Below are 14,631 nucleotides of genomic sequence, written 5' to 3' on the forward strand. Positions count from 1 at the left end.
TCAGCTTGGAGGTGTGCTGGAGAGTGAGGGTGCCCTGGTCAGCCCGGGGGCAGCTGGGCTGCAACCCCGGCCACCTGGAGGGTCAAGAGCCGCTCTGGGAGCTCAGTGGAGGGTTTGTCTCAGACCTGGTGTGACCAGCAGCTTGCCCCAGCGTATAGGGGATGAGAGAGCAAGTGAAGGGGAGGAAATCACCTGCTTCCAGCTTCCAATAACTCTGTCCATCAGTGTCTAACGGAAACACGGTGGCTTTTGCCATTGGGAAATCGGCGGCTGCCTCCCCTTGCATCACGAGATAAGAGCTGCTGGTTTTTAGTCCCGTAGTTGGTGCTGTGTTTTGAGATGTATGGGAACAGCCGGTGAGGAAGTTCCTCACTGTAGAGCAGCACGACCACAATGGGGTGGAAACAGCACCGGGGAGGGCAGCGGGGGCTCGGCGGCATGTGCTGTGGGAGGCGATGCAAAACAAGCGGCACCACCGTTAAGCAATTTCCCGTCAGCAGGGCCCGTCCACACCGCCTGGCCAGCCGCGTCTGAGCAAAGCGTCCCACTTGCATCACGCTCTCTGGGGTGAAGCGCGGGAGATTTGGCACCCTTGGTCAGCCCCGGGCGGGGAGGTGATGCTCTGTTCTTCTCCCCCAGACGTTGGCAGGGTGATGCCAGCTTGATCCAGAGCCATGTCCAGGTATCTGAAGCACTTCACGGTGGTGGGGGATGACCCCGTGCAGTGGAGCAACGACTATCAGAAATGGGAGGAGGAGGAGGAGGAGAATGGGGAGAAGCAGCCGGATTCAGAGATCAAGCTAGAACCCACCAGAAGCCGCGTCTCCTTCCAGCACATCATGAAAAAGCTCTTCAGCTCCCACAGGTTTCAGGTGAGGTGAGATTTGCTCAAAGGTGCCTGTGACAGCAGAGCTGAATGTGGGATGGAGCTCAAGGTGGGCTGGGAGCAGCGCTGAGCTCGTGAGCACTCGTGGTACCTGCAAGTGCGGCTGCTGCCTCCGAGCTGGGCCGTCCTGTCGGAAACAGCCGTTCCGCAGCGGGCACAGATGCTTCCTGAGCGGCGACAAGCCTCAGTACACGCTCGTCACGGTGCCGGCAGAGGCACATGCTCACCCCCAGCTCGAGCTCCCCGAGACCCTCTATGCCAAGTGGTGGGAAATGGCTGGGTTTGGTGGGAGTCCTGGGTGGGAGCCACAGAAAGCTCCGTGAAATGCAACCAGCGGAATCAGGGATGCGGGGCAGGGTCCAGGCAGGCACCTGCACCAGTGTTGCTGGGGCTCGTTTAGCCAAAGGCTGTGTCAGCTCCTCTTGCTGATCTGCCTGCGCTGGGAGAGGGTTTCATGGTAGTTCTTCTCTTCTGACAGATCGCGGTTGTCTGCTTGGTCATCCTGGATGCCTTGTTGGTCCTTGGGGAATTGCTTATGGACTTGGAAATCATCCATCCGGACAAATACCATATCGCCCCAAAGGTAAAATGCAGCCAAGTGTCAACCTGAACCATGATTCCCCTCTCTTCGGTGTTCAAATCCACTAGCAGGACAAGCAGGCAGGCAGGCAGGACCTCAACCCTCAGCCTTGCCGAGGCGGCAGTCACAGGTGCATGGATGAAGGTCTCGCAGGGACCCGTGTGACAGCCTTGCAGTGTCAGCCTGGCTCGGCCCACACCGCTCTGCACCAGCTTTGTGCTTCCTCGGCTGCAGCAGAGCTGAACTCTTGCCGCTCTTCTCCTGGCTGGCTTACCCCGAGCCACTGGCTGTCCAGCTGGGCTTGCTCTGGTTTTCCCTCAGAAAAGTCCCCAGCCCTCCCTGGAGAGCCAAATCAGACGTGCCCCTGAGCAGTAGACGTTTTCCAGGCTGCCCTAAACTTGCGCTCTTTTCCCAGGTGTTCCACTACCTCTCCCTCTCCATTTTAACCATCTTCCTGGTTGAGGTGGGGTTTAAGGTCTTTGTCTACCGCTGGGAGTTCTTCCACCACAAGTTTGAAGTGCTGGATGGGATTGTCGTCATCGTGTCGTTCATCCTTGACATTGTCCTCGTCTTCCGGGAGCATGAGTTTGAAGCTGTCGGGCTCCTGATACTCCTGCGGCTGTGGCGGGTGGCCAGGATTATCAACGGTGGGTGCCCGTGGCCGGTTGGGAGCCTTCCTTGGTGCGTGGGCTGGATTTGCCGACCTTACTCAAATTATCTGGGCTCACATCTTTGTTCCCTTCTTAAAGCCATCTGCGAGACCTCGGGGTCTTGCTCTCCTTGTGAACTCAGAGTTTCACCCCTGTGGTTTCCATTGCTGGAGTTCGGCCTTAATTAGGCCGTAATTTCTTTGGAGCAGCAGCAGTCTGCTGCTTGTGTTGGTGTGATGCCCATCGGTGATAGGGACGCAGCAGCTGGCCCACACTGGTGGAGATCTCCAGCTCTAGCACGGCAGTGTTAGTGCATGCCCCTAAAAACAACCAGTAATCTGTTCTTGCCCCACTCCTTCCTGGAGCGGGGTGGCTCACGTCTTCGGTTTGCATCGTAGGATGCTTTTGGCAGCACTAACGGGGCAGAAGGGGTAAACCCCTGCCCTCCTGAATTGAATCTTCTGCTGTAGCAGAGTGGGGTTTCCTGCTCCCGTGTTCTGCTGCGACTCCATCATCCCTCCAGGGATGCTGCAGGGAACGTCCTGATCTCACTCAGGATCTTTCTTGCTTGGATTCAAAGGGTTTACCATGAAAAGAGGAATATAAAATGTCCCCAAATCAGGCTTGACTGACTCTGCTGTGGTAAGCTGCTGCAAACAGATGTAAACTCAGACACGTCTGAAACAACTGTAGCTGGAAACATTTTCTTCCTTCTTGGGAAAGAGATTTTGGGATTTAAAAAGAAGTGGCAGTGGGATTATCCTTAATTCCTGCACAAAACCTCAGCCCAGGTACCGTCCTGTGCCCACGAGTGCGCTCCTGGTGAGTGCTCCGAACTTGATGCAGCTCTTCGAGGTGCAATAAGAGGGAAGGACGGCTGGGGCGGTCTCCATCCCCTGCAGCCCCCTCTGCCATTCTGCTGAGGAGAACGTGCCCCGTTGGCAGCAGTGGCCGGGAAGGGGGAAGGTGTGAGAGCAGCTTGTGGCTCTTCTTAGTTCAGAGCGAAAGTCAGAGGGGAACTGCATTCGTGCACAGCTGCACGAGCCGCAGCAACCTGCGTGTCTCTTCACACACCATTTTGCAGCAGAACAGTATTGTATTTACAGAGCCCTTCTCCTTGGGTGCTCCTGCTTTTCCCCCAAGCTTTTTGCCATGCCTGCCTGCTTGGAGTAACAGGGGACAGAAAATGTGCTCCAGGCTCTGGGTGTTGGGTGTCTGAGCCCGGGCATGGTTCACTGCCTTCGGTCACTGCCCGGGACCCGGTTACAGGCAGGTGGGGACTGGTGTTATCAATGCAAATAAGCAGCAGCGCTGCTCTGTCTTCAGAGAAATGAACCCCTGAACCCCACGCCTGCTGCCTCCCGCACTAGAATCCCGGGCATGGGGCCTGTCCTCGTGCACGTTGTTCTGTCAGAGCTCTGTTGGGTATGAAGACCATGATGTTCTTCATCCTCTTACCAAGCTATTCCTATTTTTTTCCGCCTCGGAAAAGGGTGGGAAGAAAATGCCTTTGCTGTGGGGGCTGCGTTCATGAGTACAAACCTAACAGTGTTTCACTAGAGAAATGACACCCCTGCTGTCATGAGAAACTGCGTGTCCTTGCTGCAGCCACACAAAGGGAAGCAAAAACCTGATGATGCACCACGTCCCGCTCCACCGTCCAGAGCGAGCGGCCCCAGGGGTGGACGAGCCTGGTGCCCCTGGCACTGCTGTTAGAGCAGGGCTTCCAGCAACGTGAAACCAGCTAAAAGGCAGCCCCTCGTGGCAACAGCGCTGCTGGTTACATCCCCCCCAGGCTCTGCCGAGGGAGCGAATTCAAATTCAGGATTTGAGTGACAGTCTGACTGATTAATTCAGCTCCGAGGCCAGACTGCCTCTTCCCAGCAGAGTACCAGTATCAGGATCCCTGGGGTGGCTGATTTAAAACCCTGCTCATTAAGAAAAGCACTTGGGAAGGGGGGGTTGAAGATGACAGAACCAGAGCTCGAGAGGAACACGTTTCTCTCCTCGAGCACAGACCTGTGTACTACTAACTTCCTGCTCGTGCCTGTTCTACACTGAAAAACGAATCCACTGTGAATTGTTTCACAGGAATAATTTTATCAGTGAAGACCCGCTCTGAACAACAAGTGTCCAAGCTAAAGCAAGCAAACCTGAAACTTGCCACGAAGGTGCGACAGCTGGAGCAGAGCTGTGCAGAGAAGGTAAGAACACACTTTGACTTTGAACAGGTTCACCTCCTGGCTGCTCCCCCGGGACAAGCTGATCTGGGATCCTTCTGCAAGGTTGCAATGGTCAGCTTGGTTTCCTCACCAGAAAGCGGTGGGTTAAGCGGGGCTGAGGAGCCATGGCCTTGCCTGGCCTGCCTGTGCTTCCTGTGGCTGGGAAGGGGTGACAGCCACCTCTGTCCTACTTGCTCTGGCCGGGTTGCCCTGTTTTACTGCAGTGAGATACCTTAAAATAGTTTCCCAGTTCCCACAGATCTTCCCAGTGTTGCAGTGTCAGAGCTATGTTAACCATCTGCCTTTTGTCTCTGACAGGAGCAAGAAATTGAGAGGCTTAACAAGATATTAAAACAGCACGGACTCCTCAGCGAGCAAAAATAGACAGCTCGTTTGCCGAGGCGGGCAGGTCTGCCCTGGAGAGTGCAGTCTGGAAACCTCCCGGTTTGTCCTGAAAGGCTTTTCTGTCTCTTTGCTTCCTCTTGTATAGTGTTATCTATAAACATTTTCTGTTTGGCCACGCTTTGATTAGATCTTGGGATTGCAAAAATAGTTTTGCCAGAAAATTAATCACGTGTACTCCCTGTAACGGTGATTTCATGAGACCTTTCTTGTACAGCTGTACAGTCAAAACTGCAAAATAATTTAATAAAGACCCATCTTTACAAGCTATACATCCGCAAAAGTACCGCTTATTTTAAATTATTTCATTTTTCTGTGGTAATGTTGCAAAATCTTGTAGAATCTTGCAGTACACATGATAAGAACGCAGGCTGAACAGCTCGTTTCTTCTCCTCCAGCTGACCGTTCTTTGTCAGGACGTCTCTTCTTTGCCAACCATTCTTTTCGTTTTGTTGGTAGTTTCCTCATTTCTGTTGCTGCTTGTGCCACTTTGTTATTTATATAACGTTCATGGCCAAAACACCAACACGCCACCCCTTTAGTCAACAGTCAAACCAGCACCAAAATAGAGGCAAACGCGTGCCCTCCTACCTCAAACACTGCTTTGTCCTCAGCAGCAGATCTGAGGGCCGATACTGCATCCTCTCATCTCGTCTCCCAGGTGGAGTGTTCGTTTGCAGCCCGCTGGGCTATAACGTTCTTTGTTTCCACAGCTCATAAATCAACGCATTAAAAGATTAGAAGCTGTAAGAACAGATGTAGGTGAGTGGACTGCTGGGAACAGTTAGACTCCAGAAAAGCCATTAGGAAGCACGTTCTGCGGGACCAGGCTGGTGTCTGAACACAACGTGAACTTTTTCAGGTACCAGAAGGTCCCTGTGGAGAGACTCTTTTATGGTGAAGTGGGACTTTTGGAAGGTGTTGATGGCAGCAGGTGTCTCCAGTTGATTTCAGCCCAAGTCAGCTGGAAGGGTCATTGAACTTGTCCAAAACCATCACTTAACTGTTCGGATTTTTAAAGAAAGGTAATTAATGAGTGGTTTGGGAAAAACAGCTGGAAATATGTGGCTTATTCATCTATGAAAAGAGATAAAGCAGAGGCCTTATTTAATAGCACATGATGACTTTAATTAACAATTTAGCTCTGCTGTTCACAGAATAATGAAACCTAGTTTCCTCTGGAGCCGCGCCATGTCCCTGCGCTCTTCCCTTCCCCTCCTGCCTCCGCACTGCCAGGCAGGCGGCTCAGACCAGCGCTGCTCGGAGCAGCCGATGTGCTGGTGGCTGTGCGTGTGCCGACTGGCCAGCTCGAGCCAGCTCGTACTGCAACCTTTCCTCCTCTCGGCAGAGGCAGAATTAGGAACTTTCCATTTAACATGGGAGGTTTCCAGCCCTAAAGCTTCTATGAGCCCTCACAAGGGCTCATCCTTTCTCTATTGGCCAATTTTAACCCAGTGTGTCCACAGTTTGGAAGAAACTGGTGGCCCATCACCATGATGGGCTAAACCACCCTTCTTTAGGAAATGGATTAAAAATCAGAAATAGGGTGCTTTTTTCCTTGACGCAGACTTACCTTAGACAAATGGAAAGAAAAAATCAAAGGGTAACTTGGCGTTAATGGTGGGCCAGGCTTTATAGCCTGGTTCTGCAGGTGAAGAAATATCAGTGAAAATAACAGAACTTGTTATAGGAATTGTCCTTTCCCTTCCTGAGGGAAGCTGCAATGAAAATACAAACAGTCATTAGCTTCAGTCTTCTCTTTGTACGTCTGCTTTGTCTGGACTTGGGTGTATTTTCGGCTGTAATTTATAATAAGGGGTTTTTTCATGCACAGTCCTGTGTTCTCTTTTCATGAATGATGTATAGGTTTTTACTGGTGTGCTTTGGCAAGCAGCCCCTAGTTGTGTTTGAACTGGGAAACCACTGGGTGCGAAACATTCTGATATGATGTGTGACCTTTAGATAAAGAGGTGAGCCGAGTCACTGTCGCCCCACTGATACCTAACCAAAATGAGCCCTTCTTTTTATCTGAAATGCTGTTGTTTAGTTCATACCTGCTTCAATGTGGTGGTAGTGATCGCTGCTGTAACGTTCACTATTCTGGCTTGTGGGTTGACGAGGGATCCATATTTAGTCCACTTCACTTCTACCTCAAGCGATACCGGTATTTGGCATGAGCTCTGAAAAGCGTTTGAAATTCTCTCATTGTCTGACTTGTACAAGAGTGACCACGTTAATTATTCATCTTACTGAACTGCCAGAACACCCCCAGAAAGCTCGCTTGGGGAGGTTACCAGAGCAACACCGCCAGGCCTGGCCCGCAGCCTGTGCAGGCAGCACGGGTGCTGGCAGCCCTGGCGCGGGCAGTCCCCACAGTTTCTCCGTAGGTGACAAACCACCTCTGTAGCCCCTGTTCAGGCAGGACTGTTCTATCTGAGCAGAGCAGGGCTTTAGCTCTTAGTGACAGTGCTGAGCTGGCTCTTCTGAGCAGGGAGACTTATTTCAGTAATTTTGCTGGGGCAGAAAAAAATCCTTAACCCTGCTAGGGCAGAATTTTGAAGTTACAATCTGAAATATTTTTAGGTGGTTTTTTCTTGAGCTGCCAAGTTTCTAGTTATAGAAATCATTCACTGTTTATCTGCAAAAGCATGAAAGAAACCACTGTATGAGCTGTTGTTGCGGGGGTGCTGCCATTCTGCAGTCACCAAGCAGCGCTGCCTACCACCGCAGCAGGGACTGCATGGCATCGGGTGGAAAAGGGCCAGGCCAGAAGATGTGGACAATAAACGAGTCATTTAGCTCGCTGTTTCTGTGCTTTAAAGGATTTCTGCTATCTTACTCTAACCTGGTATGAGAGCGCCAAGAAGAAGCACTGATTCTGGTACTTCTTTCAGTGTGTGCTTCATCCCAGCTAAAGAGCAAGAGACTAAACTGTAGCTACAACGGGGTTGTTTTGTACCTAACCTGTTGTCCTGATCCATAACTGAGGTGCTGGGATACCGGCTTGGTTAAAAGTAAACGCTGTCCTTACAGCAAGAGTGAAACCCCTTGGTTTTTAATATTCCAGGAGGACTTTTCCTCCCATTTGTTTCTGCGTTTTCCGCCCCGTAGGTCTGGGAAGCCTCAGCTGCTGCTGCAGTACAGGTACAGATCTGGGGAGAGAGGACAGGGAGATCGACGAGGGGGTGGTAGCGGTGTGACTTTCACCTGTTCTGAGGTGTGGAGGTGAGTTATCGGCACCCAGTCGAGCACATCCTGGGCTTGAGAATTTCCAAATGAGGCCACATATTCAGGAAAGTTTTGTCCCTTCAGTAAATCCAGGAGGGTCTGAGTCAAGGGCTGGCATTTCGTAGCTGCTGTAATTCTTCCAGAAAAGAAACAAACAAAAAAAAGATGAGTTAAAGCAAAATCTGTTTGACACAGTAATAATTTCTTGCTCTATGCACTGTTCAAGCCTTCTGGCTACAGCTGCTAATGTACACAATCTTTTCAAGAGAAAGACCATCGTTAATTAAATGACATTTTTAATAATTAAATACTCCATTCCCCATACTCCTGCAGCAGCCTAAATGTCCCAGGACCTGAACGGATCCTAATGGAAAGGGTTGTCAGACGGTTAAAAGCACTAAATAAAAGAAGAAACATCCTCTTACCGTAATGTACAGCCTGATATCATGTTAAAACCAAATAACACCGGGGCTCTGGCTCCCTGCGCTGCCAGACAGTCCTGGCTGGACGTGCTTTGCAGGATGGTAAGTTGACTGTATTTGTTAGTATTCTGAATGATGCCAGATGTAACACGCAGTTAAAGGGAAATTCAGTATTTGATGTCTATCATGAAGAATGAATCCTGAACCATATCCTTAAAATGTATCTGAAAATGCTATAATAGCTCAAGTCTCCTCCTAACACTGTGAAAAAGCGCTAGAGTGTGCAATGAAGGTGTAAATCTGCCTCACTAAAACGTGCCAGCAGACTAGAGTCATTCACTACTTCTAAAACATACCAAAAAAGCACACTTTGACCTTGGTAAAGAACAGATACATTTTACAGGTGTCTACACTAGAAAGTGGTTGTGAAGATGGACCAGAACAAGTGCTGCAAACAAAATCTCACCAGGGAAAGGATATCGTTGTGGCCGGAGGCCCGCTCTGACAGGCAGTCCAACAACGTAACCGGGATTACCACTGAGGGGAACTGGTTCGGTATTTACCTGCCACACAAACACAGGGTTAGTTCTTACCCGGCACTGAAATGGTTGGAAAACATAGAAATAGGTCGCTTAGGTCAGGATTATCAACTGCCTTGAACGGTGGTAGCAGCAGGAGCGCTCTGTAAGACCGCAACGGTTCTCTGACGCTGGGGCAGGCTTTGCTGTCACCAGCTGCAGCTCTGGAGAGTCACCAGATGACTCTTCTAAACGTGAAAAACAGACTTGGAGACCTTTACTGCCCAGTTCTGAAATGCTGCCTCATTTGCGTATCCAGGGCTAGTTACATTTTACCTTGCTGCTCACAACTGTTCTGATTCAAGTTTAATAAGTTTTGTAATTAAACATCTTTCAACAAGCCATCCGTAACGCCTCCAGCAGTTACCTGAGTAAAGCTGATTTCAAAGCTCTGCTGTATTGAAAGGGTTTCTTTGTTAATTGCCCCCAAGACAAAAGCAGCAGCTGCTTCTATTATTTCTCCTGCGTCTGTGTACATAATGTGGTAACTCACCTGAAAATTAAACATTTTAGATATTAGTTAGAACAAATATAGACGAGTATGAAACTAGAAAAAAAGGAATCGAAAACTATCAAAGTATTATTTTCTTTCTTCCTTTCCTAAGAAACACTCAACTGCATGGCAGAGAAACTATATCCGCTGGAGGCCGGAACCTCTTCCCAAGTGACTTCTTGATAAACCTCTTCCAAGCAGAAGCCCAGTGATCATCTGTTTAAGATGAAAAGATTAGATGATTTGCACTGCGTGTTCCTCTGGCTCTGCCACCGCTGTGCCTGAAGTCACCTTCTCCCAAGTGTCATGTAGATTCTAAACTCACGTTATTTTCTGTTATGTCATACACAGACAGCAATAATAGGATTTCATCCTGTCTCAGTGTTGTGCCGCATGCAGTTATTATTTGTTGCCAAACACCCTTTTATCCCAAAGCCAGTGTTTCTCCTGTCACGTTTGCTTTGGAGACGTCACAATCCATGGGAACCATGCAAGGCCTTTCCCACATCTTTGTCATTCGTGAATCAGAAGCGATTTGATGCATACATGCCTTCCATCAAACGTGAGGAGGAAAGGAACCGCCACACCTACCCCAAGAACTATATTTATGCACAATGCATCCAAAATCATAGGGAGCCTGAGGACATCGCTACCATGAGGTAAAGTCCGCATTCCATTCAGAGACTGGACAGCTACGGACCGGACAGTAATATTAACCTGGAAAACAAATTCGTGACATTTCTCAATATTGTCTGTCATTACTTGTGGCTTTCTCTGTATCATTATGTTCGTGACTGCTGCGGGTTCTGTTCCGCGGGGACAGCAGTCAGTAATCCTGAACATCTGCCGCGTTACGTGTGTCGCTGAAGTTCAACAAAAGGTTCTATTTTTAAGTAACTAGAGGGAGTTACTAAAAAAGAGAGAGTTCTATAGGAGGGGGATGTGTCAGGCTTAAACGCTTGCAGGTAGCATATTATCTTGGCGTTGCTAAGTATCATTACTGATGGAAAATTCTAGGCATTTTTAAATGTAAAGATTAAGGATCAAGTCCCTGTTCTGACAGTAAGTGAAAAGCTCGCAGTGACAATACACGAGTAAGAATTTTGCCCCCAGATGTTCTAACTTGGTAAGGAGGATACTTACCGTCTGACTGGACTTGGGCACCTAGAGGAGAATAAAAGAACACATTCAAACAACAGCAAGGGTAAGGCCTACTACTAGTAGCAGTTAAGTAAAGCACTCGAAGGCTTCGCTGCTTTGCCTGTTTAACTCTGTATTGTTACAACAGCGTTCACGTTGTGGAACTGTTTGGACACACACTACAGCATGCGGGTAGTGTGTCAGTAACTGCCCTTCTTTGGGGCTAGCAGGCAAAATCTTATAGTCAAATCTTCATCCTTGGACAGAAACTGGAAAATTCCTTGATGAATCCCATCCATTTTCCATCAGGCCTAGCTGACAAGTATCTTGGTAGAGGGTTCCAAGAATCTTCAATGCCCTGTGGATCTGCTGGACAGGCCAGGGTAGAGAGCAGAGATTAACTGCAACAGTCACCCAGCCTTCCTATCACTTCAACCTCCGAGCCTGGCAGGGAGTGTGGGCTCATCACGATGGGGTTTTCTGAGGGAACTGCCCTACCATCCTCTCCCCAGGGGCTCCCAGCAAGCCTCCCTGGGTTGATGGTGTGTTTCGCCATTTCTTTTGGTGGCAGCTCCACCTGCTGGCACTGGAAGGGCTCCCTGCTCTGCCCTGTGACCACCCTGTCCAGAGTACCAAGTCACTTTTCTATGGTCACATCCCACCTTCAGCTCCCTTTGCTGAAGGGAGCTTCCCACAGACCATCTCTAGCACCTGTTCAGCCTTCTCCAGTCCTTGCATCTGAACCTTCCTGAACATCCAACGTACTTTGGATGGAAACCTGACCTCTCCTAAGCTGGGCTGTTGTAATTGGCAAACAGCACGCGGGTAACATGTTGTGTTCCATTCTAGCAAGGGAGGGGAAGTCATCTTTTAATTCAAAACCATTCGGCTGCTTGGAGCCCATCCTGAGGCATGGTTTTTCTTTCCTGGTTCTGCAGCTACCAAGAACTGGGAACACCCAAAGCCCTTCTGAGGCAGAGTTCTCTCCACCTCTTCCACAGCAGGATGATCAACATCTAACATCTCTGAGCAACCCTTCTCTGATTTCTATGAGGTCCTCAGGGATCAGGAGAATGATCCACCCGTGAGAGCGTGAACTACTTAGCGGGCTTTCCTTCACTGTTGCTGGCTTTGGAATCTGCGAGGAGATTGGAAGGGGTCTTTAAGCAGTTGCTCACTGGAGAGTACTAATTAAATTAATTTAAATAGTTCCATAAACTAAAAGCATTGTAATGGTGGAGAGTTTGCTGTTTCGTGATGACCTTCGGCTTATGGAAGGAGCTATCATCAGGGTAAGGTATTACATAATTATATTTCAATTTTGCATGCATGATTTCTTTGTCTTCCTGAATATCTGTGAAGGGGATATATTTCTACATAAGACATTGTCCTCCAGATCAAAAAGCAATGAAAAAGTGAGCTTAGCTTTGAAAAATACCCACAGAGTGGCTTTGGTAGGAGGCTGGATACAAACAAATTTGCTCTCAGCAGGGTAGAAGATTGTGTTCTTTGAGGAGTATAAGGAAGGCTCAGCATGCGTGCACAGTACCTCGCTGTCTGGAAATGTTCTCACTATGGTTCTTGGAAAAGCTTTTGAAAACTTTTTTTTCCCAATCTACCATTTAAAAATCTGAATCAAATGCCATATTCTTTAGTGAATATAAATTACTTAATTCTGGAGATGCAAAAAGACTTGTACTATCAACGGTGATGACATTACTACGACTGTTTCAGGTCATACTTACTGCTAAAATGCTGGAGTTGATGTAGAACAGCATACTAAGGGCTTGAATGGTGTCACATTTTTCCACACTTACTGATCGAATGCATTTTGTAGCCCGGTTTACTAAAAACCCTGGGAAAATGCCACAGAGTATTACTGAATGAAATTAAAGAGTAATTATGAAAAGAAGAAATAAAAAACAAAGCAAGAACCTTAAGTATAAGCAAAAGCCAAACCTGATTTCTATTGCATGTAGGTGCAACGCAGCTCCCAAGCTATGTCTAAAAAACCCCAGAGAAACAGAAGCCATTTGAAAAACATTTGTTCCAGAATCTTTATCTGAATTTACATTTGTGTGTCTGCCAATTTACTGACTGATTAAGCTCAAGTCAGAGCAAACTACTCTAAAGCAAATAAACCGGAATTCAGACGCATTTTCCAACCTGCAGGATTTGCATCAGAGCACCAAGAGGAGACAACAGGACTGGGTAGTCGTAGAAATGCATCCACGGTCTGTACTGGAACACCATACTGCCAAATAAAACAACAGATTCAAGTACAGCGGTGTGCTTCAGTCCACGGAAAAATGTTGAGTCTCTGTATTCACAGTAAATCAGAACAAAAGCAATACTTAATCCCATGATAGCTGTATATCACTTTCTGCATCAATCCTTAAGCTACTGCTAACAGCTTTATGTTTATAATAGCAAAACAGCTACTTAGTGTTCAAAGATCTTAAAGGTCTAGCTCATTTTTTAAGTAAGCTAACACAAAACAGTCCACTTCTTACTACGTGTCTATAAAGACCAAATAGACCAACAGACAAAATAAAGTTTGTCTTTTCCAGAAGAACTGCAGGTGCAAACAACGCTCGCTTGTTCTTTTATGGAGCACTCTAATAGGAAATGAATCAGGTCGTTATTTACCTCGTATCTGGAAGTTTCATTCGCATCGGGATTTTCAGTGTCTGGGTTCGTATCCCAGCTGTCCGGCTCAGCACTGAAGGAAGCACTTCCGAACCGTTTAAGTAACTGATCAAAATTTTCCGAGGTCGGCATTTCAGGGGAAGGGAAGGAGAGTGCTTGTTTATCTGTCAAAACATTTGAAAGAACGAGGTAACTTTTAGGATGAAAGATAGGGTATTTAGTAACAATGTTTCCTTCTGGAATTGTTAGACTCTGCTATGGAAAAATATCAGTGCAGCTTTTTCTGAAGAGAAAAGCGAGGCGGTGTCTTAACTAATTCATCATTTCACCAGATCCATGAGAGCACAAACTTAAGGCAAGAGCTTAGTCCCCTTTTTTTAAAATCACCATTTGAACGGTGTATGCTCCAAAACAAAGACATGTCAGTTAGTGCCTACAGTTTCCATCTGAAGTATTTGGAGGGCTACTGCACCATCATTAAATGTCATTAATCAGCAAATTAAGAGAACATGGTACTCATCACTTCTCACTGCCCTGCGAGTCACCTCACAGCTGGCCAGAAAGGATTTGTACCACTGGTGCCTGTAACACACTTTCAGTAACAGATTGGGAAGGAGTCAGATTCCCATGAAACAACTTTAAATGTGATTTATTGAGGATGCTAAATTATTTAAAAAAAAAAAACAACCCCCTTTTTTTTCCAACAAAGGAGACTACGAGAGTTCAAGATATTTTAACTCCACGGTTTCACCAGTGGAAAGGTTACAAGGTAAGGCCTGTGAACATACACAATAACCACTTTTCTGACAAAGTTTAGCTGCTTTTCATTTTACTCTCTGCTACCTAAAGAGCTGACAACACTTATGTATTGGCAACGATTCTACTTACAGTTTGTAGTATGAATGCAGAAAACACTGGGATTGACTTGGTCAATTAATTTAAATATCCTTTCTGGTGGATTTGCTTCAACATCAAGAGAATACACAGCAGCTTTCTGACTACAAAGACGGCTGTCACCTCTGCAAACAACAATAATAAAATAAATAGTCCACTAGATTTAAAGAATCCCAGATAATTTAAAGGTTTGTCATGTATTGAGGCAGCACCAGAAAAAGCTCTGAAGAGATTTTCTCCTTTTAACACAAACTTGTACAGCAATTGTGCCTTCCTGGCAGGTTTGTATTGTTTTAATCTGTGGCTCAGTCACAAAGTTAAGAATTCTCCAACATGTTTTATCTTAGCAGAGGAAACTGTGAGCAGCAACACGAAGAAAGGTAACAGACCATGCAGGGGGAAGGGACGAGCCTGACAGTATAATATTAGAGTATATTAGTGTAATATCAGATGTAATTATTAATATAATATTAGTATTAATTATAAT

At 47.2% G+C, this 14,631-nt stretch overlaps 2 protein-coding genes across 2 annotated transcripts; one reads left to right on the forward strand and one right to left on the reverse strand.

Annotated features, from left to right (window-relative positions):
• Positions 1 to 644: 644 nt before the first annotated feature.
• On the forward strand, positions 645 to 4,722 carry HVCN1 (hydrogen voltage-gated channel 1). Its single transcript, XM_010137594.1, has 5 exons — positions 645 to 872; positions 1,365 to 1,469; positions 1,882 to 2,113; positions 4,208 to 4,320; positions 4,657 to 4,722. Exons 1-5 carry the CDS (start codon positions 675 to 677, stop codon positions 4,720 to 4,722), a joined length of 714 nt encoding a protein of 237 aa, XP_010135896.1. The 5' UTR covers positions 645 to 674.
• A 1,592-nt stretch (positions 4,723 to 6,314) lies between these two features.
• On the reverse strand, positions 6,315 to 14,262 carry TCTN1 (tectonic family member 1). The gene is made up of 12 exons (XM_010137595.1): positions 14,139 to 14,262; positions 13,251 to 13,414; positions 12,768 to 12,855; positions 12,347 to 12,456; positions 10,605 to 10,625; positions 10,053 to 10,178; positions 9,336 to 9,461; positions 8,871 to 8,953; positions 8,394 to 8,534; positions 7,948 to 8,104; positions 6,795 to 6,920; positions 6,315 to 6,458 (listed from the first exon to the last, which is right to left on the reverse strand). The coding sequence occupies exons 2-12, from the start codon at positions 13,380 to 13,382 to the stop codon at positions 6,315 to 6,317; spliced, it is 1,254 nt and encodes a 417-aa protein (XP_010135897.1). The 5' UTR covers positions 13,383 to 13,414; positions 14,139 to 14,262.
• Positions 14,263 to 14,631: the final 369 nt, after the last annotated feature.

The sequence above is a fragment of the Buceros rhinoceros genome, unplaced genomic scaffold, assembly GCF_000710305.1.
Source record: "Buceros rhinoceros silvestris isolate BGI_N320 unplaced genomic scaffold, ASM71030v1 scaffold15836, whole genome shotgun sequence".
NCBI lineage: Eukaryota > Metazoa > Chordata > Aves > Bucerotiformes > Bucerotidae > Buceros > Buceros rhinoceros.

Excerpts from the sequence above, each read along its gene's own strand:
- HVCN1 (XM_010137594.1), top strand. The coding sequence starts at position 675 with ATGTCCAGGTATCTGAAGCACTTCACGGTGGTGGGGGATGACCCCGTG. Across the intron at positions 873-1,364 it reads TCAGCTCCCACAGGTTTCAG|ATCGCGGTTGTCTGCTTGGT; the intron begins GTGAGGTGAGAT and ends CTCTTCTGACAG. Across the intron at positions 4,321-4,656 it reads AGCAGAGCTGTGCAGAGAAG|GAGCAAGAAATTGAGAGGCT; the intron begins GTAAGAACACAC and ends TGTCTCTGACAG.
- TCTN1 (XM_010137595.1), bottom strand. The coding sequence starts at position 13,382 with ATGCCGACCTCGGAAAATTTTGATCAGTTACTTAAACGGTTCGGAAGT. Across the intron at positions 6,921-7,947 it reads ACCTCCACACCTCAGAACAG|AGCTCATGCCAAATACCGGT; the intron begins GTGAAAGTCACA and ends AACGCTTTTCAG. Across the intron at positions 6,459-6,794 it reads CTACCACCACATTGAAGCAG|CTTCCCTCAGGAAGGGAAAG; the intron begins GTATGAACTAAA and ends TTTTCATTGCAG.